The sequence below is a fragment of the Symsagittifera roscoffensis genome, chromosome 7 (genome assembly GCF_963678635.1).
Source record: "Symsagittifera roscoffensis chromosome 7, txSymRosc1.1, whole genome shotgun sequence".
In the NCBI taxonomy this organism is placed as follows: Eukaryota; Metazoa; Xenacoelomorpha; order Acoela; family Convolutidae; genus Symsagittifera; species Symsagittifera roscoffensis.
In genome coordinates this window covers 1,486,376-1,513,945 of record NC_087068.1, presented here as the reverse complement: position 1 = coordinate 1,513,945, position 27,570 = coordinate 1,486,376, and the positions used below count along the sequence as shown (strand labels likewise).

At 40.5% G+C, this 27,570-nt stretch overlaps 2 protein-coding genes across 2 annotated transcripts in view; one reads left to right on the top strand and one right to left on the bottom strand.

Annotated features, from left to right (window-relative positions):
- LOC134851326 (potassium voltage-gated channel subfamily H member 7-like) overlaps positions 1 to 27,570 on the bottom strand; it is a 415,470-nt gene that overhangs the window by 73,832 nt on the left and 314,068 nt on the right. The gene's annotated exons all lie outside the window — the stretch shown is intronic.
- Positions 12,752 to 26,222, top strand: LOC134851042 (sorting nexin-27-like). The gene is made up of 3 exons (XM_063866923.1): positions 12,752 to 13,111; positions 24,144 to 24,599; positions 25,214 to 26,222. The coding sequence occupies exons 1-3, from the start codon at positions 12,798 to 12,800 to the stop codon at positions 26,094 to 26,096; spliced, it is 1,653 nt and encodes a 550-aa protein (XP_063722993.1). The 5' UTR covers positions 12,752 to 12,797; the 3' UTR covers positions 26,097 to 26,222.

Below are 27,570 nucleotides of genomic sequence, written 5' to 3'. Positions count from 1 at the left end.
AATCTCTAGGGGTATTGAGGATACTAGTTGCTGAACTATTGTCCTACAATCCCTCTCGTTCTCTTCGTGCTGTCGTCTGGACGGCATGATCTTCACCTTCTCACTGACTGTTAGCGATGCCACTGCTGCTGTCCACTTGGGGTCATCTCTGGTCACTTCTCTTTCTAACAATCCACCCAGCATCCGCATCACTTGCGGTGTGACTTGCACCGTTTTATCCAATAATGAGTGGCTGTTTATGTTTATGCGGGAGAGTTCTTGCTGGACCAGGTTCGAGCGCAGCAACAGATCCAAGGGGACCGGGTCCTCCTTGGATAGGATCTTTATCTCGGCTACCTTCTCTACAGGTAACTCAGGGTGCCCTGGAATTGGATGTCCAGACTTATCCAACCATCTCGTTAAGGGAAGCGCTTCATAAGTTTATTTGTCCAGAAACGATAATCCCTCCTTTATTTCCGCCTGATTGGCCTGCTTCTGCTCCAATCTTTCATAGAACTCAGTTTTCTTGCTGAGGCCGTCAGCATTCTGGTGTTTATCACGCATCCTATCTTCGATTATCATATGGTAGCCATCCAATCTTACTATCCATCTACCAATATAACTCTGATCCATCGAGTAGGTCTTCAACCAGGATAACGCTCTGTTGTCCACGCGTAACTTGAAGGGAGCGCTCCCCAAGTATGCGCGGTACTTCTCCACGAAGGTGACTACTGCAAACATTTCTGCCTTTGGTGCGCCGTATTTCATTTCTGTGTCACTCAAGACCTTGCTGCCGTATGCAATGGGACGGAGAACTGTTCTTCCGTTCCATTCTTGCTTTTGATGCAAGATTCCTGAGATGGCCACCACCGATGCGTCTGTGTCGAGAACATACATGCCCTTTTCTGTAGGCATGCCCAGCACTGGCGCTTCGCACAGTTCCCGCTTTATGTTCTCGAAGGCAACCTGTGCCTCATCGTTCCATTCGAACTTTTTCCCCTTGTTGCGCATCAGCTTCTGCATGGGATACACCTTGTCCGCATATCCTTTTATGAATTCTCGGTAGTAATTGGCAAACCCTAGGAAGCTCAGGAGCTGTGTGTCCGTTCTGGGGGCCTTCCATGTCAACACTGCTTCAACTGCTTCCGGATCCGCCCTCACACCATGCCTATCCACCATTCTTCCCAGGTACTTAATCGAAACCCTAATGATTTCACATTTCGATGGTTTGCACTTCAATCCTGCTCTTTTTATGCATCCAAAGACCTCATTGAGCCTATCAATGTGGTCTTCCAGGGTCGGTGTCGCTATGACTACGTCATCCACGTAACACATCACGAGATTCCCGTAGTTCTTGGTCACTCTCGTCAAAACCTGAGCCATCAGTCTTTGAAAAGTGGCCGTTGCATTGCACAAGCCGAAGGGCATCCTTTTCCACTGGTACAATCCCAATTCGCACGCGAATCCGGTTTTCTCTCTGTCCTTCTTCCGCAGAGGGACCTGCCAGAAGGCAGAACCTAAGTCCAATGTGGTGAAGAACTTAGCCTATCTAAGCATCACCAAGCTTAGATAGGCTCTCGTCTATTCGCAGTATCGGGTACGCATCTTTTATTGTTACCGCGTTCAAATAACGAAATTCGCAAAAAAACCTAAGCTGCCCCCCTTTCTTTTTCGCCATTACTACCCCGCAAGCCCATGGTGACTTCGAGGGTTCTATCATATCGTATTCAAGCAACATTTCTATTTCCGCTCGGCACGCTTCCGACTTATGTGGCGTCATTCATCTTGCGCCTTCCCTATGGGGAACGGCGCCCTCTTCAAGTTCGATTTCGTGTTCGACGAAATTACAGCAACCGATATCCGCCTTATGTTTTGAAAATACATCTGCGTTCCGATTTAAGAGGTCCCGCAATTTTTCGAAATCTCCCTCACCTATTTTCCCTTTTAGATGTTCCAACTCTGGCAAAACCGGTTTGTCAGATTCTAGTTCATATGACGAGGGGCGTTCCGGAAAATTAGAGCAGCTTGATAATCCGTCGTCCATAATTCATTAATCATCTTTAAAATTTTATCTTTATTGGCATGATAAGGACAGTCATTCACACTATATTTCTTCAAGTTTTGTGTCTCCTCATAGTCGGTCCTCATCGGCAAAGCGTAGCCAAGCTTCTTTCCACGTTGGATTGAAACCGTGGTGTCCAGTGTGTTCAACAACACACTGACACACAGTCCGTTTCGCGTTACCGAGAAGCTCCGGCCTAAAATCACCAAACTCTGACTATTTGGATTCGGTACTAAGCAAACCTGTTTACTATCACTTAACGAATTCAAATTTCTCATTCTAAAAATTGCTACCACAGCCTGTCCTGGTTGTAATTTTACTTTTCTATCCAAAAAAAGTGGTACCTTGTTTTCGTCTGTTTTTATCCTATTAATTGGTCTCTTAACATACTTTCGGTCCGGGTTTCTAATCCGTATCAGACCGTTGTTCAAGTCAATCATCACGTCAAAATTCCTGACAAAATCCCGGCCCAAGATGAATTGGTCGGCGTCGTCCAGATTCTCTACCACTAGGAAGCTCATCCGAAGATCCCGTCCTCCCATGTGGAGGACCGTTATTGGTGTTCTTCCGGCTACGTAAATTGCTCCTCGATTGGCTGCGGCCAGTCGGACATTGGTCGGGATTAAATCTTCCCTCCTGAAGCCCATTCTTTCCCATCGGTCACATCTGCTTCATACCCAATGTGTACTGCGTCTTGTTCCATCATGGCGTCATGGCCTATCCTGCGGACTTTGAGTTCCTCCTCACCCAAATAGATCTGCCCCATTTGGTCATCATCTGTTGTTACATAAGTCCTGGTGTAGATACTGATTCCATCCACGTTCAGCATCACTTGATACGGCCCATAGACCTCTAGGTAGCGTCCATGAAGTTTCTTCACGCGAGGGCCACCCGTCGTTAGTAGTGCTCGCACGGCTCTCGACTCGGTGCGTGGTTCCACCTGCCTCAAATAATCTGCATATGTGTCCAAATGCATCAAAGTGAACTCGGATGGTTCACTCAGTTTTCTTATTACCTGGTGTCCAGCCACTGAGATTATCGACTGCATCTTGCTTCCTTGCGGCACCATGCCAAACCTCTGACCGGAGATCACATTAAGTTTCATGCCCAAACTGCTTGGTGCTTTCGTTTCTTCGAACTCCGTTGCTTCGAAGGTATTCAGTTGCTCCTGAAGTTTCTCATTTTCCAGTTCAAGTTTCACTTTTTGTTCGATCTCTTTCGTCACCAATTCCTGCTGCACTTTATTTAGAGCATCCCTCGCGGCTGCCTTATAATCGATCTTGAAGTCATCAGCCGCATTCGCTGGTTCCACGTGTCTCCTCTGTTACCGCTTGCATTTTCTTCCGCCAGTTCTTGAGGTTTATCCTTTCTGCGTGCCTCCGCTTCACTCAAAAGTCGAGCCTTGCTGGCTTTCACTCCTGACAAAGCTTCTTCATGTCTTGGATGCTTGATGTCTGCCACTGCATCCAAGAATTGCGGACAATCTGATTTAAAATGACCATCCAAGTTGCAACAGAAACACCTCGGGCCGAATTTCGCAATTACTCCTCTCATGAAATTCTCATAGTCCAATTCTGACGCATCTTCGTCCTCGAGGCTAAAGCCTATTGCTTTCACGCCTTGTTTGTAAGTTGGGCATGCTGACACATGATGGTCCGTTGAACTGCAATTGGCACAAGAGCGTCTCTTGTCCATATCATCCCTCGGTTTGTACCAATTGTTCCCTTGGTTTGCTGGTCCGTTGTTAAAATTGCCATAATTGTTCTTGTAGTATCCAGATCTCGAAGGAGGTTTCAACAAAAGATACTTTTTTGACTTGAGCCTCAACTCCTCCGGTGTTGGCGCATTGGTTGATAGAGGTGTGTAATGCGTTGCTAGCATCGTACGAAGTTCATCATTCTTCACACCATCGATGAATTTTGAGGCTACGGCCAGGTTCATCCTTCGGTTTGACTCATCCGGTTGGCTGTGTCTTCTCAGCATTTCCAAATCATCGAGAAACTTGTCTATCGTTTCATCTTCTCGTTGCCTCCGTTTCTCGAAGCGAATCATCGCGTGGTGCCCCTGCAACCCTGATCCGAAACGGTTTAACAAGATTTCGAAGATTTTCTCAGCAGTGTCACGTTGATATTGCTTCTTGGCCATGACACAGTTCATGGCTGTCCCTTCCAAGTTGCTGGTGAGCGCACTGCATTCCTGTCTCTCCGACAAGTCCTCTTCCTCGAAATGCAGCTTCATTACCTCTCTCACGGTATCAATACAGCCATCAGATTCGTCTTTATAGCATCTTGGTTTCTTAAAGACTCTTCTGGACTTCTCACTGCGTTCATTGGTTCTGGATAACCTTGTCAGGAATGTCTCCAAAGACCTGTTTAGGGGTTCAAATGCTGTGGCCATTGCCGTAGCATCCCTTGAGTGTCCCGCTTGAGTGTCCTCACACCTCGTCAAAGGCTCTGTATGCGGTGCATCCCTGCAATCCGAGTTGCCGTGAGTGTTTCCCGCTTGGGTGTCCTCATGACCCCTCCTCGGGCTTGCATGCCCCCTATTACCGGAATCACTTCTCCCAGTCGCAAGTGTGCCTTGCGTTGGTCGTTCGTTAGAGGTCTGTCTGTTCCCCATTGAATTTGCTCTACTGTTCGGGCCCCATGCTCCATTACCCCTTGTGGCATAGCCTGATGAACTGCCCCTGCCTCTAGTGGATCCATACGTCTTCCTCTTCTGATGTTCATTGAAGTTCACCCTCGGTTCCCTGCTGGGACCTCCCGAGTTCGGTTCTCTTTCTTTTGGTCCACTCTTGCTGCTTAGTAGCCCGTCCAACCTATCCATGATAACCTGAGTTCGCCTCTCCATCATCGCGTCTATCTTTGTGTCAAGAGTCCCAAGAGACTGCTCTTGCTGAATTCTTAACTTCTCCATGTCGTCTCTTAAGCGTAACTCTCGCTGTTCCGCCTCTCTTGTCATTCGCGACAAGTTCTTGGCCATATGCTCGTCCGTTCTTTCTTTCAAGCGTTTTTCGCTCCTGCCAACTTCTTGTCTATTGCGGTTTATTTCTTCCCGCAGACTTTCTCTTTCAATGTGAACTGCATTTTTTCTAGTTCACTCATCCTTATTGACATCTGGATTCATTTTGATAAGGATGAGAAGCTAGGAGTTGGGGGAAAGGGTTGATCCATCTTCGATGGAGATGATGATTTTTATCTACTGAACAAAAACAATAGTAATATAATCAATAAGAGTAGCCCTGTTTTTAGGAGTGACCTCGTGGTCTGGGGATACTGAGACCCAGCCATGAGCTCACTATTCCTGCATGTAATTAAGTTAATTTGGGTGTGTTGACCGAAGCCGAAAGCAGTAACGTTTTTGTCGACCCGATGTTAGAAAAGACCACCGAAAGTACTGGCTTGGTAGAGACAGTGAAAAGCATATAAAGCTCTGTTTAGACGTTAGCCAGTCGTCCTAGGACTTAGTTTTATTTTCCGTCGATATGTATCTTCCGGGCAAATGTTACATACATGTTTTTATGGCTTGGTATCCTTGACTTGTCTAGACTCATTCTCTATTTGTCACTTCTTAATGCCTATACACTTAACTCGATTGCTAGAAACCTTATAGTTTTATTAACAATAATAATGACACAACACAATAAATTTAACAAGATTCTATTAAATAGTGACCACGAATCCCTGTATGTTATCAGAGTACAGTTTATATAAAACTTATTCACACTAACCGATTATCGGTCGTACGATTTAAAAACTAGCACAATATGATGTAATCAGTCAATTTAAAAGATAGTGTACTCACTACCCAATCAAGCACAGTTTATGTTGATTTGAAATCAAAAAAAATATGTATAATGACAGAATATGAATGTTTCTATAAAAAAAACGTATGTGTAATGTACTCTTAGCCGGTCGCAGTACAATACTCGAACTTGTCTTTTAAAGAAAAAACTTTCCCTGCTCGGTGCTGCACCAAACAGACAAAACTTTGAAGGCAGTAATTTTCTCAAGTGGGCGTCCATTGCACCCACCGAGTACTGGGTTACCTATCTGCCTTCGGACTGCCCGAGCTAGACCTACTAAAATCCTCAGGGCAGCCACTTTTCACAAAAACGTATTATGTTACAATCCACACCAATGAATCACGCTCTTTTTAATATAGACTTAGTGTCGCGAATATCCGAGTTCGGACCTGTTTTGTTTTGGTCTGGTTCTTATTGAAAGGCAAGTTACCAGTGCAGTCACTGATACCTAGCCTGTGTGCTAATAACCTAATACCTCTCACTTTAGTCTTTCTTCTGTCTACCTAAGTCCTCTAATAAAATAATACCCCTCCGGATTGGCACAAATAGGACCCTTCCGGACTAACAAAATCTAGACCCTTCCGGATTGGGACCCCTCCGAATTAGCAACTATAAGACCCCTCCGGATTCGGACCCCTCCTAACTTGAAAAAAAAAAAATTTTGACCCCTCCCTATTGGTTTTGTAAAAGTAGCTTTTCGGAGATTTCCTTCTTTCAACCTATACCCCTCCGGATACGTTCTCCGATGCAATTTTGCTTTTTCAATTAACTAGGAAGGGTATGTACTACTTTCCTAGACCCTTCCGGATTGAAGTTAAGCCTCTTATTTGACAATTCACACTAACGGTGAAGGGTCTTATCGCTCGCCTAACTTCGGCTCGATTAAGTTTTTGCTGTGCGTTTAGCCTTCCCTTTTCGTCTAGAACAGCCTAAAGTAACTTTATTCAACCGCTATTACCTTTTAGTAGGGGTATAAGGGCTTTTCTAAAAGAAATTTATAAAACGTGAAGGGTCTACCCTCACAAATTGGTGAATTTGCTAAAAACAATCTCAAAAAATTTTCACGCTTTTTTTCTGAGAACATTTTGTCCTATCAGTAAGCTCAGCTTATTTCTGATCTATTGGTACCAAGATCAACTCGATATGCCCAGTAGTTCCAAAGTTATTAACCAAAACGTCTTTTTTCTAAACTGAAAAATTTTCTCTCTTATAGGTTCCGCCTAACTTTTTCCGCAAATCTGGTCCTTTCGACCTAAAAATTATTGATCCGAGCTCAAAAGGCCTATACTCTTCTAGTTCAATGCAAAAGACCCGATCTAAAACGCTTTAGTTGAAAAAATTTGCGAAAAACTATGCTACCTGTAACCCTCCGGATTGATGAATCCACCAAATCAAACACGTTGAGTTCGATTTCTCTGCAACCCGGAAGGCTTTCGGGTAGCGGGTTTTAAAACTTGTAGATTCACTAGTGGACGTTGTCCGAACAACTGTTTTTACTGTCGTAACTCAAAAATTTCAAAAAATTTTCTACATTTATAGTGTTTCGTTTTCTCAAAAATCACGAATTTTCGGTTTTCGGTACCAAAATAGTTCCAACCACTTTCGAACTAAACTTAACCGGTTCTATTTATTATGGTAGTGCAGTTACGATGTAACACACTACTTTAGCGCTTTTTTCCGTTTCAAAAAATATCGATATCTCAAAAATCGCGACTTGTGGGGGGATCAAAATATCGCTATTTTGACCCTAAAAACCGGTCTGTTTTCGATGTTTTTCACTGAAAAACGATAGAAGACTATTAATATAGGCTATATAAGTAACAATATTAGTAATACTATACCCCTCCGGGTTTGTTTAATATCCGAATTAAGATGCTTAACACGGATATTCGCAGTTCGGTGAAGGGTCACTACAGTGCAGCACTGTCGAGCCCCCCACAGATTACTATCTTAATTTTTGTACCAAAAGGGATACAAAACTTGTTAACGATACCCAACAGTCGATTGTTGTCGTCGTTGAGCCCCTTCTTGTTGCTCCTTGTACTGCTTGCCGGATCAGTCTTCTCCCAAGACCTCTCCGAATTGAGCGCAAATCAGCTGACCCTTCCGGATTGAGCGCAATTTATCATTAACGTGCTTAAATGCTCAAATAACTCTACAGTACAAGCCTCACAAACGGGCTACAAAACTGATCGTAACAATCCTGACTGATATAAATGCCTGTAACAACAATATATCTATCAATAACAAACGGGGGGGTCGGATCACATCTTGTCTGGGGGGATGATTTCTACTGATTTTTTACTTTTTTTACTGTTTTTGGTTTTTTCGGTTATTTTTTATGTTTTTTGTTTTTCTTGGGTACTATACTACTTTTTGTTTGGTTTTATATATATCTTTAAGTGTTTTTGGTCACAAACCTCTCAGGGAACGAGGGAATGGCCGATCCCCCCACCCTTCCTGATTCGTGAATTTTCGGTCTTAACTAGGTTAAAAAGCTATTCACGGTAATCCGGAAGGCTTCCGCGTTCCGAACCACCCTTCCGCCCCGACGGTTTAGGCCTATTAAGGGCGTTAATGTGAGCATCCGCTCGGCGCGGAGTGCTCGTTAACGGTTCTGTCGGTCATGATGTTAAAAAAGAATAACAGCCAGGAGCGCCATAAAAACATGTATGTAACATTTGCCCCGAAGATACATATCGACGAAAAACAAAACTAAGTCCTAAGACGACTGGCTAACGTCTAAACAGAGCTTTGCATGCTTTTCACCGTCTCTACCAAGCCAGTACTTTCGGTGGTCTTTTCTAACATCGGGTCGACAAAAACGTTACTGCTTTCGGCTTCGGTCAAAACACTCAAATTAACTTAATTACATGCAGGAATAGTGAGCTCATGGCTGGGTCTCAGTATGCTCAGACCACGAGGTCACTCCTAAAAACAGGGCTACTACTATTTATTATCTTACTATTGTTTTTGTTCAGTAGATAAAAATCATCATCTCCATCGAAGATGGATCAACCCTTTCCCCAAACTCCTAGCTTCTCATCCTTATCAAAATGGATCTAGTTGTTAATTAAATTCAACTCAGGACATAACAAGAAGCTAAAAGTCTATATAAAAGGATAAAAGTCTCAGTTCCGAAACCCTTCCGGATTCTTGAATCCACTGAATCAAGCTCGTTAATCTTAATTTCTTCGTAATCCGGAAGGCTGTCATCCACCCTTTACCGTTGTCTGCAACGGCCTTGCAACTATTGCAGCTACAAAATAGTTGCAACTCGGAACGTTCTTCTGTTTTTCTCTGTTGTTTTTCTCTCACAATCTTCGTTGTTTTCGTCAGTGCAACTAATGTTGTTGTGTATTTCTTCGACCTTTTTGCCAAAATGGCCGTTTCTGAGGTTTCTCAGAAATGTTACGTAATCACTTCAAAAATTTAAAAAAAATTAGCAATTTCCGAATCCTTCAACCTTCACGTTTTGTTCAATCGTTCAAATAACGTTCTTAATCCTTAATAATCACCAATCCTTGTAACATTCGTCTACTGTAGTCACACATGAGGCTTAAGAAAAATAGGCCCTATAAGCATTGGCTCAAGAGTCAGGGACACTATCTCTTGTGTTTTTCTACCTCAAGTCAGTCGGAGCCAATTCGGTTCGCTTGTGACATGAGACTACGACCCGTTACAGCTTAAAGGCTACTACCAAAATATCCCCCCCACTCTAGAAATAATAACGTCCCCATACTTAGGTCTCTAGATACCCAAAATACATGAACGCCGTTAAAAACCGGGTCGGAACAATCCGTTAAGTTACTTTTTATTAGACAGTGGAACTTTGATCCATTTCAGATGGATCAACCTAAAACTCGCATTACCTCAACATTACAATCATAAAACACACTCTAGAAATTTAAATTAAGTACTCACATCGTAGCACGCTCAAGAAAGGGAAGTACTTCAGTCGGTAATCAACTCGAGAATTAAATAATGTAACTAAATGAGTTTTAATGTTTATCAGTTTCAATGACAAGGACAAGTTTTAACTCTAGAATGTAGTTTCTCGTGAACCATTGGGACACTCAAGCTGTCCACCTTTCCACCGAAGGTTCACTCTAGTTCAGTTCAAATAATAATCCAGTCGAGTGATGACAATCCAGTTCTCGGGAATACGCTTGTCTATGTTTCAGATGGGACAGCTCTGCTCTCGTTCTATTGTGACAGAAATTGCGAATAGCAATTTCCCAGTGTTTTATCTAGCAACTTTCCCGCGATTGTTACTCGATTGTTCTGATTTCTCTTTTTCGGTTTCAGTTATCGCGAGAAAATCGTGCATGACAGGCTCCATTCGAGTTTTTGAAAAATTAAATTTCACTCCAAAATTAAGTGCTCTTGCTTTTCTCAAGGTCAAACTTCCAAATATGACCGACTGGCACACCGGAAGGCTCGCTGCTAAAATTTCGAATTCTGCAGAGATTGCATTTTTCACATTCTGGTCAAATGTCACAGGTATCAGAGGGTATAAATAGGACAAAGCTGAGACCCTATCAAACTTTTTCAAATCATTTTTTACTATAGAAACTCCAGGCAACTGGGACGTTGTAGAAACTCAAGAAAATCAAATATCAGATGAATTTTTCCTCACTGAAGAAATAACTTTGAAAGAACTCTCTGAAATAGACACAAAATCAATTGAACTAGATAATGAGCACGCACAGATTTTTTTGAAACTCGAAAAAAATAGCCAAAACATTGAGTATAAAAGTTCAAAAATAATGGGAACTTGGGTAGTTATGGGAAATGATGCAACTCCTCGGGATTGGAGACGTGCAAATGTCATAACGATACATAAGAAGGACTCAAAGAACGATCCAAATAAATATAGACCAGTCAGCCTAACACACGGAGTCACTTGAAACATGTTTCTTTAAGCAGATGGTGCAAAAATTTACAGAACAATTTTAACCGATGAAGAAAGAGACGAACTGCAGACTGATCTGAATGTGTTCCAATGGACTTTCAATGTGTTCCAATAAAAAATTAATGAAATTTAACCTATCAAAATGAAAACAACAGAAAAAAATTATACACAATATGGCAAAAGACTTTGAGCAAAGAAAAATGAGAAAACGAGAAAAACCTGGGGGTCATCATCGACTCCAAAAAATTTTTTCCAATACATATTGCTAAGAAACAAAATTAGCTAATAATTTGGTTGCAATTATGAAGAAACAATTTTTGAAGTTAACGGAGGAAAGATTGGCGACTCTCTACAAAACCTTGGTGAATCAGCATCTGGAATACGCAAATCAGTCGTGAAACCAAATTATGAGAAAAGACAAAGTAGCGATTGAAATTGTTCAGCGGAGGGCAACCAGATTAATCGCAAGCTTATGCAAATTAGCTTTCTTTGAAAGATTGAAAATTTTGAAGCTCAATACCCTGGAGTACAAAGGAAAGCGTGGGCGTATGATAGAAGTGTACAAAATCTCGGACTGTGTTTATGATGTAACAGCAACTGAAGGAATGTTTACAATTAATGAAAGGAATTCTCGTGAAAACCTGTGCAAATTGTTAACAAGAAAATCACTAACTTGCTTAGAGAGTAGTTTCTTCACTACTGCAGTCTTAAACGACTGGAACCCCTTATCAGAGTCTGTTATTTTCAATGTTCACCTCAACTTGTTCGAATCGAGGCTGGATAAACACTGGGAAAAGTCATATATGATATCCTTTCTCGAATGAATAATTGGACGTCCACAGAAGGAGATGATCGACAGAGGCTGAGAAGCCTATAGATCAGAAACTTTCTGTGTACCTATGTATGTTCGCATAGTTTGAAATTTTCAACGCTCTTGGGTACTGGGAGAATACTCTCAACAGCTGCAAATCTTGTGCCCATTTGCGAGTCCTCAATTGCTTTTAGTTTCCGAGATGAGTTTTTTTATTTCAATTTTGAAATTGTTCATATAGCTTTGATATAAAAAACTTCACTAAATTTTTCCGAAACTTGAATAAAGAAAAACTTGAATATAAAAATTTAACAAAACTTGAAATTACCAACCCTTTCATTGGGTGCTGTCAGAGTACACTCATAAGATGCAGATCGCTTATCCAATATATGCGAGTTGTCAAAAATCAGATGCACCGCAGGTGCGTCACGAGCCAGTTATTTATTAATTTCTTCCTTGTCTCGATTCTGATTGGTCAGTATAGCATTTGCCTGCTTACTGACGAGTATGAATACGCAGTTGTCCAAATACTGCTTCGTAACCAAAAAAAATCATTGATGTCTTTCAAATATTTGCGTCATTATTATCTGGCCAAGAAGTAAAGTTGTGATGGTTTTTTTTCTGAAATTTGGATTGTGCACTTACCGTAACTAAACGGAAGGGCCTCTGTTGTAATTGAGAGTTTTTCTGAAATTTAGGTTTGCAGACAATTTAGAATTTTTCGTCATTTATGTTTTTTTTTCGGAAGTTGAAGGATCCATTTTTTGTTTCTAGATAAAATAATGAACAGTGTTGATGCGAAGTGTAATAAATTGAAGTGGGCTTATGAAAAATGTTTCAATGATTGGTTTGCAACTAATTTTCTCAGAAATTCCACTAATAATGATCCCTGTTCGTCGTATTTTGACAGCTATCGAAATTGTATAGCTCCAAAGCTAGCAGAGTTGTCTGTGTCTGGAAATGCTAATTCGGAAATCCATGAATCATTAAGGAAAAGAGTTTTTGAAGCTATTGAGAAGGAGGCGATATAACTCTTCTACTTTTTGGTTATCTAATAAACTTTCCTGAAAGTAAGGTATTTGGATTACAAAACAAACACTTGTAATTTTGACTTTTCATTTGATTGTTTTGTTAGTGACAAGAATAGCGGAATGAAATACTCCATAAAACATCCTGGTATCCTGTCGACAAATATATAATTTTCCAGATTTTCTAATGAGCATAAATGGCCGAGTTTCTACCGCAAGTTGAAAGTGGACCACGTGATGTTGTTATTGAAAAAGGAGACGCAGGGTTCGGATTCAATGTTCGAGGTCAAGTGAGCGCCGGAGGTCAACTGAAGTCAATCAATGGAGTCCTCTATCCCCCTTTGCAACATGTCAGTATGGTCATGCAAAATGGTGCCGCAGACTTAGCCGGAGTGAAGAAGGGTGATCGGATAATCGCTGTAAACGGGGTTGATGTCCAGGGCGCAGAGCATCGTCATGTTGTAGAATTGATCAAGGGAGGGGGACCTAAACTCGAACTGACTCTAATCAGGTAGTATTAAATCTGTCCTCATTTTCAAATATGCACTGCATATCCATCAAGAGGTTTAGAAGTTACAGCTAATTTTTTCGGCCAACATTTTTTTTTTTTTTTTAAAGAAAATTAGCTCGAATGTAAGCTCAGTGAGTGCATTCAGTTGTTAACCTTATCAAGCTTCTTACAATTCTAAGTTATCTTTTTAAAGAACTTTCTATAGCCTGTTCTCATTTTTTCGCTGTCCTATTGAGGTTCTTGTTTACTGACGATGGGCGCCTGTTCCTCCTCCTTTCATGCAGATTGATTCTCATCTTAATCCCTATCTAGCTCTTGGCGGTTTTCAGCGTGATCGTCTTGTGTTTTCATAGCCGGGACTTCAGTTTTCTCGTCCTCCCCTTTTTCTAGGTGGAAAAAGAAAGTTCTTGATCCATAAAAAAAGCAATCAAATCAGAAACCGTATAAATATTTTAAAACAAAGTTAACAATAATGACGTTGAGACTATAGAAAGAGACCTTTGAAGGGAAGGCATTGAAAGAGGGTAGGTCGCTTCAAAGGAGGTAGGTCGAAGGAGCAAGAGTGGCAAGTTATCTAGTTGTTGTTTTTAGCCCCGAGACGGTGCGTCCGGCATGCTCAAACCCAGCCCAGAAACGTCGCAACTTCAGTCGGACGAAGCCACAAGTCTATTGGGGTTAAAAAATTGGTGTTCCGAGAACAGTTAGTAAGATAAAGAGTGGTATGTGTGGAAGGACAGTATAGGCAGTTTGGGGGTACGTTGGGGTCGATTCGGTTGAGGTACGTATTCAGGAAGGGACTATACCCAGATCCCAACTGTGAAAGGGTTCTCCTGGTGGAACTAGGCGGTATTCTTTGTCGGGGGATATTTCAGGTGGTCTAAAGGGCAGAACATTTGGGCGTGGTGTATCTGAGAGATGGCCTGTCTAACTCTCTGAGTGTGTATTTGCTTTTGAAGCAATGTAAAATTGTTACAGTTGAAAGAACTACGTTCAAAAGTTTTCTGAAAAGCGTAAGGGTATTAGTTTCGGAAAGGATAGTGTCATTTTCAGGGGCGTATAAGTTAAGCAACGAAGGGTGATTGTTCCCTGGTGATTTAGGATGGTGATGATAAAAAAAGTAGCGGATTTGATGGAACAAAAGTTTTGAGGGCGAACTGCGACGCCAGCAGATGATGATGGTGGTCCACATTTGAAAATTCACTTTCTCCAGAGAGCAGCATTTTGAACTGCATGCAATTCGTTCGAATTAGTCACTGGCAGGGTGTGACCAGACAGAGCTCAAATGGTCTAAAATTGTTCGTACCAAAGCTTTAAAATCAACCATGAAAGTTATTTGGACTGGCCCCATGAATTCCCTGATAAAGCCTTAAGGATCGATATCATGAGCGCGCCTTTTGCGGATGTTCGCTTGCAATGTTCTGCGAAATTTTGGGTCGGGTCAATTTTATACAGCGCGTCGGGTCAATCACTCGAAGACGGTCCTTATCTGGTCGGCTTTCTTGGAGGTGATATGAGGACGAAAGCCGCCTTTGGAAGCTGGTATAGAATTTTGCAAGCTTCGATCAAAAAAATCAGAGCCAGCACCCCAAAAATTAGAGCCAGGGCACTGGCTGCTTAAAAGATGACGAGGAAGCCGACAGAGGCGGAGTCGAGAGTACGTACGCTGAAATGAATTTTTGGATGAGTTGTGCAACTGCGTAGCAGGCGAAGTGCAAGTTGAGGATGTTCAAGCGAGCCAACAGACTCAGTGAGTCATTACACTTGTCAACGCGCTGATAGATTTCCGGGCAATTGTTAACTGAGGGCAGATCTCAAAACAGAAATTTCGTGTGGGATTAGACTAAGGTGCAATGATTGGTTTGTCGATGCTGACCTCTAGAGTCAACTTTAGAATGTAAAAGATAAAATTGAAAATCTACTATAATGAAAAAAGTTTGTGCGTGCAACGCTACTATTCTCTCGCACATGAACCGATAGGAAGTTTTCGCGCGAGGCAATGTCAACTTTTTTTGCCCCACACTAATATATGATAATAAAATAGACCATTTCATCGGCGGATTCACAACGAATTCACAAATGATAAAAACAAGTACCTGAAATAAAAACAAGTAAAAACCGTCTGAGAACCATCTGATGGACGATAGGGGGGCGATAGAAGAGCGTCATGGACATAACAATTAAAAAGTTTCGGGGATAAGATTGAGCCTTGGGACGCCTCTACGAGCAATCCTTGATAGTGACAGAACGTCCGTGAACATAGTTTTTGATTGACGCCCACTAAGGTTGTCTGACAACTTGGTTAGGCTTTCGGCTACGATGATGCGATAAAGGAGGTCCAGGAGGGTGCAAAGGCTGAATATGTCAAAAGTTTTTGATAAATCAAGTGTGGCGAGGACTGACTTATTATGGGGGCCGTTGTTGATTAAAACCATCACTGATAAAACTTCAACAGCAGAAAGTGCCGTGGTGGTGGACTGCATCGGGCGAAAGCCTTATTGATGATCGGCTTTGGGTAGAAATTTGGTTGGGGTTGGCAGGATCAAGGGTTCTAAGTATGACTGCTCGGCTTAAAATCGACACAGGGCGATATGAGTCTGAACTTTTGAGATCTTTGTTTGGTTTCGGAAGGGGTACCACTAAAGATTTTTTTCTCGAAATTTGAGGATTTCTGTTCAGTAAGAACATTTAGGATCTTGGTTTAGTTTCGGAAGAGGTACCACTCGAGATATTTTCCGAATTTGCGGAATTTTCTTCAGAGAGTGAGAATGATGAAAAATGTTTGTTAAAAAGCTATTACTATTGGTCCGATATGTTCAAGGTGGTTGTTTATAGACTGTCAGGTCTTAATGCTTTTAAGGGCTTTTTCGCTTTGATATTCTTTTTCTAGGAGGGTAAAACGCAGTGAGCCTTCGAGGCTAAGTTTAATAGCTTCTCTCTTAGTTGCTCTACGACCTTTATCACTTGTGTGTTTTCAATTTAGTGTAATTCACGTTCAACTTCTGCAATTTCAACCGGTCGAGATTGTTTTCTATCATTTAAATTGATAGGGTGGCTTCCTGTCGAAAACTTGCTGCCATTCAAGGACCGGACTATTTTCCAGAATTACTGGATGACGTTTTGTGATTAAAAAATCGGAGGAATGCTCGTGATTTTTTTTCTTTGTCTTTAGAAGTTTTGGCCATGTCTTTGTTTGAAACATCTTAAAGAGGGTCGGATGGGTTGAGAATTCTGATTTGATAACTTTGTTGAGCAAGTTTTTTCATTGAGGATAGGACTAAGGAAACGATTCCGGCCTGCAGGTGAAGTGCTGCAGCAAGTATCGTGTCACGACAGGTCTGTTCTGCGGCGTTCACTACGTGCTGCATTGGTTTCTTCGCTTAAATCTAAATTTCATAGGACTAACTTTTCCAGTCTGCCTTTTAAAATATATTAAAAGTTTTGCGGGGAGTGAACGGCTTATCTTTTTTTGATTGGAAAGGTAATTAAAATCGTGAGATGGTTCGAGCCAAGCTTTAAAATTGTTTGACATCTAAGATTTAGTAAAATCAGCGGTGATGCCGGTGAAAAATCTGGGGATGATGCTGACGTGCTGCTTTCGCATGGGAGCCTAATTTGATGATGGTTGTTTAGTGGAGTGAAATTAGATTGAATAGTTTTGGCTCCGCGTCTCGCCCCCTGTTGGTCTTTGGGGATATTGTAGTACCAAAGAGGATACTGGTGAATGGCGTCACCGAGGACGATACTGTTTTAATCGAAAAAAGCTGAAATGGATGCTTTGAAGTCTTCGGGGCAGCTAGAGCGGGCGGGATTTAGAAATTTGTGATTCAGAGATTTTGGTTGCTGTCCTTTACTAGTACCCACTGCGCCTCCTAATTTCCGTCCTCTACTATGTTTAATTTATGGAGTACGGTCCTGTCTAATATTTGTAATTTTTAGACCCACTGAGGGAGTTCGATTTTTCAAGTTTAACTTTGTTTTGTAAAAAATCGCGATGTTTATTTAGTATTCATACTATGAGGCTGCAATTTTGGGTGCTTTCCCTGGGATGTAATTGTAAAATGTTCAGGAACTTGGAACAGAAGGGGTTTGCTTGGTTAATTGGGGGGTTTGTTGCAGTAGGAAGGTTTGAGTTTTGACGCAAATTTGGAATTTGATTGGTTACAAAGGGAGTTGTGATCATTAGGTGGGAGTTAGTTGGAGGGGGTTTTGTTACGGGCTGGCCAGTAAAGTTAGTATTGTTTGTCACAGGAGGGGGCAGTGTATAAGATTCAGTATAAGAGGCGCTGTAAAAATCTTCATTGAGCTGTTTAAGACCGCTTTATCTAAAGTGGATCCAACAAAACAAGTGGCTCTAGTGGATCCAATAAAGTTTTTTGTGTGCATTGAGAACAAGTACAGGGACCAGGGTTAGGGTTAATGTGGGTTAAGACCGCTAAATGACCAGGGTTAATTGAGCTGTTTAAGACCGCTTTATCTAAAGTGGATCCAACAAAACAAGTGGCTCTAGTGGATCCAATAAAGTTTTTTGTTTGCATTGAGAGCAAGTACAGGGACCAGGGTAAGGGTTAATGTGGGTACGGAGGAGAAGAATTAAAATTAATATACGGAGCGACCCGATCGACTGAGAAAGATCCGAAACTAAAAACCAGGAAAGAGGATGTTTTTCGCGCACCCCTGTATGGGTGGGTGGAGTAGTGCCATTTGCTGCTGTATATACAGCGCGTCGGGTCAATCACTCGACCCGACGCGTGATTGGAAAGAGGATGTTTTTCGAGCACCCCTCTATGGGTGGGTAGGGTAGTGCCATTTGCGGCTGTGTATACAGCGCGTCGGGTCAATCACTCGAAGACGGTCCTTATCTGGTCGGCTTTCTTGGAGGTGATATGAGGATGAAAGCCGCCTTTGGAAGCTGGTATAGAATTTTGCAAGCTTCGACGATCAAAAAAATCAGAGCCAGCACCCCAAAAATTAGAGCCAGGGCACTGGCTGCTTAAAAGATGACGAGGAAGCCGACAGAGGCGGAGTCGAGAGTACGTACGCTGAAATGAATTTTGGGATGAGTTGTGCAACTGCGTAGCAGGCGAAGTGCAAGTTGAGGATGTTCAAGCGAGCCAACAGACTCAGTGAGTCATTACACTTGTCAACGCGCTGATAGATTTCCGGGCTATTGTTAACTGAGGGCAGATCTCAAAACAAAAATTTCGTGTGGGATTAGACTAAGGTGCAATGATTGGTTTGTCGATGCTGACCTCTAGAGTCAACTTTAGAATGTAAAAGATAAAATTGAAAATCTACTATAATGAAAAAAGTTTGTGCGTGCAACGCTACTATTCTCTCGCACATGAACCGATAGGAAGTTTTCGCGCGAGGCAATGTCAACTTTTTTTGCCCCACACTAATATATGATAATAAAATAGACCATTTCATCGGCGGATTCACAACGAATTCACAAATGATAAAAACAAGTACCTGAAATAAAAACAAGTAAAAACCGTCTGAGAACCATCTGATGGACGATAGGGGGGCGATAGAAGAGCGTCATGGACATAACAATTAAAAAGTTTCGGGGATAAGATTGAGCCTTGGGACGCCTCTACGAGCAATCCTTGATAGTGACAGAACGTCCGTGAACATAGTTTTTGATTGACGCCCACTAAGGTTGTTTGACAACTTGGTTAGGCTTTCGGCTACGATGATGCCATAAAGGAGGTCCAGGAGGGTGCAAAGGCTGAACATGTCAAAAGTTTTTGATAAATCAAGTGTGGCGAGGACTGACTTATTATGGGGGCCTTTGTTGATTAAAACCATCACTGATAAAACTTCAACAGTAGAAAGTGCTGTGGCGGTGGACTGCATCGGGCGAAAGCCTTATTGATGATCGGCTTTGGGTAGAAATTTGGTTGGGGTTGGCAGGATCAAGGGTTCTAAGTATGACTGCTCGGCTTAAAATCGACACAGGGCGATATGAGTCTGAACATTTAGGATCTTGGTTTAGTTTCGGAAGAGGTACCACTTGACACTATGAGGCTGCAATTTTGGGTGCTTTCCCTGGGATGTAATTGTAGAATGTTCAGAAACTTGGAACAGAAGGGGTTTGCTTGGTTAATTGGGGGGTTTGTTGCAGTAGGAAGGTTTGAGTCTTGAAGCAAATTTGGAATTTGATTGGTTACAAAGGGAGGTGTGATCATTAGATGGGAGTTAGTTGGAGGGGGTTTTGTTCGGGCTGGACAGTTAAGTTAGTATTGTTTGTCACAGGAGGGGGCAGTGTATAAGATTCAGTATAAGAGGGGCTGTAAAAATCTTCATTGAGCTGTTTAAGACCGCTTTATCTAATGTGGATCCATTAAAATAAGTGGCTCTAGTGGATCCAATAAAGTTTTTTGTTTGCATTGAGAGCAAGTACAGGCACCAGGGTTAGGGTTAATTTGGGTACGGAGGAGAAGGATTAAAATTAATATACGGAGCGACCCGATCGACTGAGAAAGATCCGAAACTAAAAACCAGGATAGAGGATGTTTTTCGCGCACCCCTGTATGGGTAGGTAGGGTAGTGCCATTTGCGGCTGTATATACAGCGCGTCGGGTCAATCACTCGAAGACGGTCCTTATCTGGTCGGCTTTCTTGGAGGCGATATGAGGACGTAAGCCGCCTTTGGAAGCTGGTATAGAAGTTTGCAAGCTTCGACGATCAAAAAAATCAGAGCCAGCACCCCAAAAGTTAGAGCCAGGGCTCTGGCTGCTTAAAAGATGACGAGGAAGCCGACAGAGGCGAAGTCGAGAGTACGTACGCTGAAATTAATTTTGGGATGAGTTGTGCAACTGCGTAACAGGCGAAGTGCAAGTTGAGGTTGTTCAAGCGAGCGAACAGACTCAGTGAGTCATTACACTTGTCAACGCGCTGATAGGTTTCCGGGCTATTGTTAACTGAGGGCAGATCTCAAAACGGAAATTTCGTGTGGGATTAGACTACGGTGCAATGATTGGTTTGTCGATGCTGACCTCTAGAGTCAACTTTCGAATGTAAAAGATAAAATTGAAAATCTAGTCTTATGCAAAAAGTGTGTGCGTGCAACGCTACTATTCTCTCGCACATGAACCGATAGGAAGTTTTCGTGCAAGGCAATGCCAAATTTTTTTGCCCCACACTAATATATGATAATAAAGTTGACTATTTCATCGGCGGATTTACAAGGATGGTGGAATATAATTCACATCTGTCAAATGCTTAATAATTGCATAGATTCAATCTGTTTTTCTTGATGAGGCAATTAAGCTTCATTTCTAATTCAAATCAAATGCAGAGAACGGATTTATTTCAAAAATGATAAAAACAAGTATCTGAAATAAAAACAAGTAAAAACCGTCTGAGAAGCATCTGATGGAATCAGGGAATGCCTAATGTTTTTCTAATGGAAAACGAGTGAAATACTTTGCTCAGCGTTCAAATTACTTTCAACGGCAACGGGTCTTCAGAGTTAACGGCCAGTTTTTCGTAGATATGTTTCACTTCCTTTCCTTTGAAATCGCATCGGTTATGCTGAGTTATTCGTGTACAAAGAAGTGTGCCTGTGCCCATGCCCCACTTGCTTCAACTCCAACAGTTGGATAATATGTGACCCATCCAATGCTGCGTATTTGGTACGCTTTCTGTCCTCGGCAGAGTCAGCTACGGACGGTCCTTCATTTCTCGCAAATTCCTTCAGTTTCAGCCTGCAAGTCTGTTGACACACATGAAGTCACATGCCAAGAATATGCCGTTGATCCTTGGGACCAGAGGAACGCCATCAGGGTCATGCGTTCGAATCCCACTTCGGTCACGGTTGGAGGGCATCAACTGTATTGCCACAAGAACTCTCTTTTTGTCACAAGACCTGTATTGTCACGAGAATTCTGGATTCTTCGTCATCGATTAGTAAGAAAAGTGCTCGAGATGGCAAAGCATTCAGCCAGCCACGAGCACTGGACAGACGATGACCTCAATTCTGCATTCTTCGTCTGAACTGTCGTTTAGGAACTGTCATGCTTGTTGCTTCATGAGAGGTAATGTCAGGTTTGTTTGGATAGGTACTCAGCGAAATATCAGATGTCTCATCTTCATTTTTGAACCGAACTTCAAACGAATTGTCATGCTGATCATTATAGGCGAATGAGGTGGATAAACTTAAAGTCACAAAGCGCTCTAGATTCATTTAGCGACGGCATGTTTGCGGAGATAGCCGGTTCAGGCTTTTGCAGGGTAACAACTTCTCCCTTTTTGCAAGATAAGCCGAGAAGCTGCCATCTCCGTCCGTTTATTTGAATGCCGCTGTTTTTTTCCAAAGATGATAGATGATCTGATTTCTTTGTAAAATTCCCGCAATTTACTGAGTTTTCTATGAATTGGGATGTGCTTGACATACATGGTGTTTTTAAAACGCGATTTTGTGAATCCTCGCCCATTTCACAAATACACTAAGGGACAACATTAAATGCAAGCAAACATATTTTAAAAATAATTTATAAATAACTTACGTTTTGGTTTTTTGATTACTAATAGCGGGTAGGATGTCGAAATGAACGATTGCAATGTGCAACCATAAGTTCGACTGCATTGAATCAATGTAAGTGTTATCGAACTTTGCGGGAATTTCAGCCATGAATATTGGAGTGCCGATTTTAGCTCAATATTTTATAGAATTGGTCGAGTTTTTACGAGTCGGTGAACGTAGTTCAGACTTTTGTATAGTTTGTGATGATTTTTATTCAGGAAAAGTCTTAAAATTTGTTCAGGCTCCGATATAGTTCTTCGAGATTTGATTTTTGATTTCTTTGTAAGTTGAGTTCATTTCCTTTGTTAAAAAAGAAGGATAACTCCACTATCGAACATCAAAAATGTAAAGGTCACAAAAAACGTGATCGACTTCGGATTTCGAAAGTGAATTTCAATTTTCAGATTTCCTAGCGAAATAAAACTTTGACTTATTGAAATCGGTTTTTCAAAATCGTGTTTTCAAAAAACTGCTAGTCATAATTTGTTCTAGAAATTCAAAGATTTATGATGGCATCTATTTTTTTCTTTGAAATTTGAAAGTTGATTTTTTCTTTCAACATGCTTTAATTGACCCTTTTCCAACTGTCTGTTGGCTATGTTATTTTCAGCTGGTCCCACGCATGCTCAATAGGAGATAAATCCGGTGAACCAGAAGGCCAGGGAAAAATTCAAATCGTTTTCGTTGCAAGTATCGTTTACTGGGTCAGGCAGTATGGGGGAGGCAAGTTGTTTTGTTGAAACTTACAAATTTTGGGGTACTGGTGCTTAAATGGCACTATTTCAATTTTCCTTCAATTAAGACAAAATTCATTCGAAAATTTCCAGTGATAACAGCGCATGCCATAGTTTTTTTTTTCAGCGATCTATGCTTATTGCGTTCCATCATTGTTATATAGGCAGAATCGACTTTCATATCTGTAAAGATCCTCCTTCTATTGTCTATTCCAGCGCGAAGTTCTGGTGGCTATTTTCCCTATTTTTTCGTTTAGATTATTTGGTTTTTAGGGGCCTAAAATATCGAAAACCATATTTTTGCAAAATCCGGGCAGCCGTTTTTGACTGAAATTCCGCTTCCGGCTGCAGTCAAAATTGGGTCCGAGCCAAAATATCTAACAAGTTGTCTTTTTTTCATGATCTGTGGCTTTCTCTGGTCGGTCAGAACAGTGTCAGTTAGAATTGTTTTTTTTCCGAATTTTTTCAACTTTATTTTTTGCATCGAAAAAGTTGCGAAACTTCTTCAAAAGTTGCCTCAAATTTAATAGCTCCAATCATTTGGTTTCTCCCAGCAAAGTTGTAACGAACCATTTTCAATGTAAACCATTTTCAATGAACAATCAAATCGGTTTTGTGACCAAAAAACGTGCAACGTATGACTCTTTTATTATTTTCGCTCTTGTTTGAAAAGTTCGAAACTTGTTGAAAAATGAAGCTTGAGCAATTCTCTTTGTTAAAATTTTGGGTGGCAAACAAGCTCAATTGATGAAAGAAAACTTTCAATTGAGCCTGTTTGCCCCTTAATTTTGCTTGTCTGTTGTATTATTTTGGCTGTCTAATTATTTTCTCTTTTTGGGAAATTGGAAATTTTATGAATAGTGGTATAGTGCTTTTTTCAAGTAATTAGAAAAAGTTGCGAAAGGAAAAATAAAAACACTTATTGTTGTATTGACCTTTTAGTGTAAAAATAACTTGTAAATTAGGATTTCTCATTAACTTGAATTTTGGAATGATTGCGAAATCGCAATTTTTCAAAAGTTATTATTATTTTTGTAAATTTGGTTTCTTTAGACTCAAGTAGTTTTTAAAGTGAATTACAAAATTCAGGCGTAAATGACCATAAAGTAGTAACCTGGGGAACTTTATAGACACAGAAACCAGAAAATACTTCACAGAAGCGTTTACACCAGCAGTTTTTTTTTTCATTCAAGTACAGTTGTTTTTAGATGTTTGAAGAAGATAAATTCATACCCCTTGATTTAGATAATTTTTCTATTTTTTTAAACCAAAATTTTTAAAATCCAATTTGGTTATGAACCGCAATCATAAGTGAGTAAACCATAGGAAATCGGTCAGGGACAATATAAAGCCGCAGAAGTAATTTCGCTTAAGAAAGTTCCTGCAAGTACTAGTGGAACATATTAAACCATTACCATAACGGTAGATTAAATGTATACATGGCGAGAAGTTTTGCTAGTGCATCTGAATTGCATACGCATTCGTTTAGCTTTGATCCATAAAAAAATTAGGAAATTTCCTAAACGTATTTTTTCAATAAAAAATGATATTAATAATGATATATTTATGATATCTTTTCTTTCAATGGTAGAATTTTAGTGGGCATTAACTGTACCTTTTGTCTCTCCTCTCTTTAATCATTTTGTTCATTTTATAAATGTTAGATGATGTCAGATAAATGTTACATTAGATAGTACATGGTTTTGGAGATGATATTTTCTGGTGTTGTTTTATCAACAGGTTGATTTCAATATGATAGCGTATGCTTTAGCGTAAGTCGCCAAACCCATGAGCGACTTGAACCGACTGATGAAGCCCTGACAACAGATGGTTTCCACGACTACGGAGACACGAGCTTCAGGCCAATATCGGTTCCTTCTTTCGAACTAGTGGTAACTCCGGGAGAGAAATATTACGTGTTCAAAATCCACTACGACGACCAGTTTATATGCTCGCGTCGTTATAGTGAGTTTGTCGATCTACACAATGCGTTGAAAGTGGAATTTGTCGACTTCAAATTCCCGAAGCTGCCTGGCAAGTGGCCATTCCAAATGAACGAACAGCAAATTGAGCAGCGGAGAAGAGGTTTAGAGAGTTACCTTCAGAAGGTCATCAGTGTCAAGGTCATTGCTGCATTTGAAGCCATGCAGGAGTTCGTGGCTCTCGAATCGAATTCCTCAGTTGATGATGTTCCCATGAAGAGTCACGTCAGCCCTAATTCTTTGGAGTGCGTCAATCTTTATTTTTTGAATTCGAAACCCGTTCCCTAAATTTTAACTGGTCAATTTCGCGTCGTCTTTTTTCGGACTGGAAGATTGGCTAAGAAGAATTGGAATTGTAATTGTAATTTAATCAATTCATTCCACTAATTTTAAGAGTCGAACATATTTCAGACTCTTATTAAGGTGCTGATGATTTTTTTAAAGTTTTTTTAGGAAAATTCTTAAAATTTGTTCAGGCTCAAATATCGAGAAGCACAAATGTAAAGGTCGCGAAAAATGTGATCGACTTCTAGTTTCGAAAGTGGAATTTAAGGTTCAGATTTCCCAGCGAAATATAAATTATACTTATTGATCCAGTTTTCACAAATTGCAAATTGGGTTAATTTTATCAAAAAAAGTGACAGTCATCAATTGTTATAGAAATTCAAAGTTTTTTAAGGGTATCTTTTTTCTTTGATTTTCGGAAGTTTCAAAAACAAGTCAGTTGTTTTTCTTTTTGCTAGCGTTCAATGACTCTTTTTCCAACTGTCTGTTGGCAATGTTTTTTTTACAGCGAAACGGTAAGTTATCTGCAGCGTGAAAAAGAGTTATATCCGCTCAAATGTTCTTCTCTATTTAGACCACATAACGACTATATTAAACCCCAGAATGGAGTAACAGAACGGAACGAAAGCTCGACGTTGTCAGTTCCTGTTTCAGAAAGCAAACCCAAACAGCCAAGTGATCGACCTGTAACTGTCTACACAAATCTGCCCGGAGACCTGAGCAAAGTGGAAATATTATCAGAGTCCTGTTCTGATATTGGCCAGCTTGTGGAAAAATGTCTGAACTCTCTTAAAATTCCTTCTCAAAAGTTAGCCCCCTATTTCGGAATTTTCTTTCTCCAAGACTCCGATTCAAGTACGAAGTTTTATCTTCGTCTACCGAATGAAACAGAAATGGGAGCTGTGAAGCGTAAAGCTGCTTCGCAACTGTATCTGCGTAAATGTGTTTTCTCTCGGAAGCTGGAGAAAGAGCTGAGCGATCAGCATCCGACCTTTTCCAACTTCCTTTTTCACCAGGCAAAGGCAGATTTGAAGGCTGGCATCATACCGGTGGAGTCCGAGGATTTGAGGCAGAAACTAACAGAGTCGTTTAAATTGAAGAATGTCTCGGATACTATTGATATTTTGCACTCTGTTCCTACGTATAACGTGGTTACGTTTCCTCACTGTGCGAGTAGTGTTCAAAAGGAGAACCCGCTGAAACTGAGCGTGGATGAAAATGCAGTTTACCTGAAGATATGCGACCAGAGCGGAACAGAACTGGACTATGAATGTGTAACATGTACTTGGAGTACGGTTGATGACTGGTCGGTCGAAAGCGAAGGAAGCTTCAGCTTCAACTTCAAAAGATCCAATGGAAAGATTAAAAATGTGAAAATGCAGTCGGATCTAGCACAACAAATGCGAGAATGCTTCGATCAAGTTCACGCTGAGCGGCAAAAGTTGTCCATTTCATAGTGTTTTGATCCGTTCCTAGAGTTAAATATATTATATTCCAAATTGTAGCGTTACTCTTTAAGTATGTTGACACTTGAATTTAATAAAATCATGTCACTAATATTCATCATTTGGAAATTTGAAAATTTTTGATAATTAAGTTTTGATTGCTATCAAATTTTTTTCCAGCCATATATTCAGTTCATGTTTTTTGTTCGACATACCGAAACATATAAGCATCGCTGTTTTTTTTCGGGCATTCGCAAACGATCTTATGACTCGAAATCGAAATTGATTCCTGTAAAGGTTGAGCGTCTCAAAGTTGTAGTGGCATTTTTATGACAAGAATGAATAAAATGATCTGTTTGGCGGAACCTCATTTTTTGTCTTTTCATCTCATCTCTCTCTAATTAGTGAATGAATTTAGGTTACAATGGCCCGTGAAAATCAAAAGCGAAAGCATTTGGCGTGCATGTGTATTCTAAAAAAAATTCTGATTTCATTAACTCATTGGAGTGAGATCGATTGGCAAGACTTAAAATGAGGACTTCCACCAAAGAAAAATGTTTCCAATTGTAGAAAGAGATCACTTTTTATACCTTTATGAAGATTTTTCCCAAAAGTTTTTTTGCCTTTTTGACCGATCGAAGATTTAAGGAGTAAGCTGCTGGCCTTTCATTTCTGCTGAATTTAACGTAGTTTCATAACCCAATATCAGACACGCTCTGAGAAATGGTGCTAGTTGTATTGGTTTTTCACTGTATGCAGTATAAACGTATTCGTATTTTAAAATTAATATCAGAAAACGGTTGCGGCGTTTTCTTTGTTTCGGCTGAATAGAGTTCTCTAGTTAGCTTGATCCCAGTCCGAAACCGATTTTTGAAAACTTAAATTGTAAACACTAGAAGAATCCAGGCCAACAATAACCGATACAGAATGGGAAGGGTGGGGCGCAAAAAAGAATAGAGGAAATGAGATGGCAAAAAAAAATTATTTAAATAGTTATTTTGAATAGTTAAATAGGTATAATTGATGTTTGCACAAGCGCAGCGTAGTGTGATAGTACGATGCAATTTTTTTCCGAAAAAATAGCAAATAAATGTACTTCTTTTGGTGGCATTTTTGCCAATGTGAAAATGCTACTTTTAGGGTACTTTTACAGCAGGAGGCAGCATTGGCAATATAATACCATATGTTTTGATATTTTAGCTGTAATAAGTTAACACAGTATATACTTTATAAGATTTGATGAACTTAGTTCAGACTCTTATATAGGTCGTAATGATTTTTTCCTTCGTTTTTTTTTGGGAAAAAATCTTAAAGTTTGCTCACGGTCACATTTGATTTTTGGTGGTTTGACTTTTGATTTCTTTTCAAGTTCAGTTCATTTTCTTTGTTAAAAGGCAGGCAGTTTCCATTATCAAACAGTGGAAGTGTAAAGGTCTTGAGAAACTTGATCGACTTCTAATTTTGAAAATAGAATTTAATTATCACA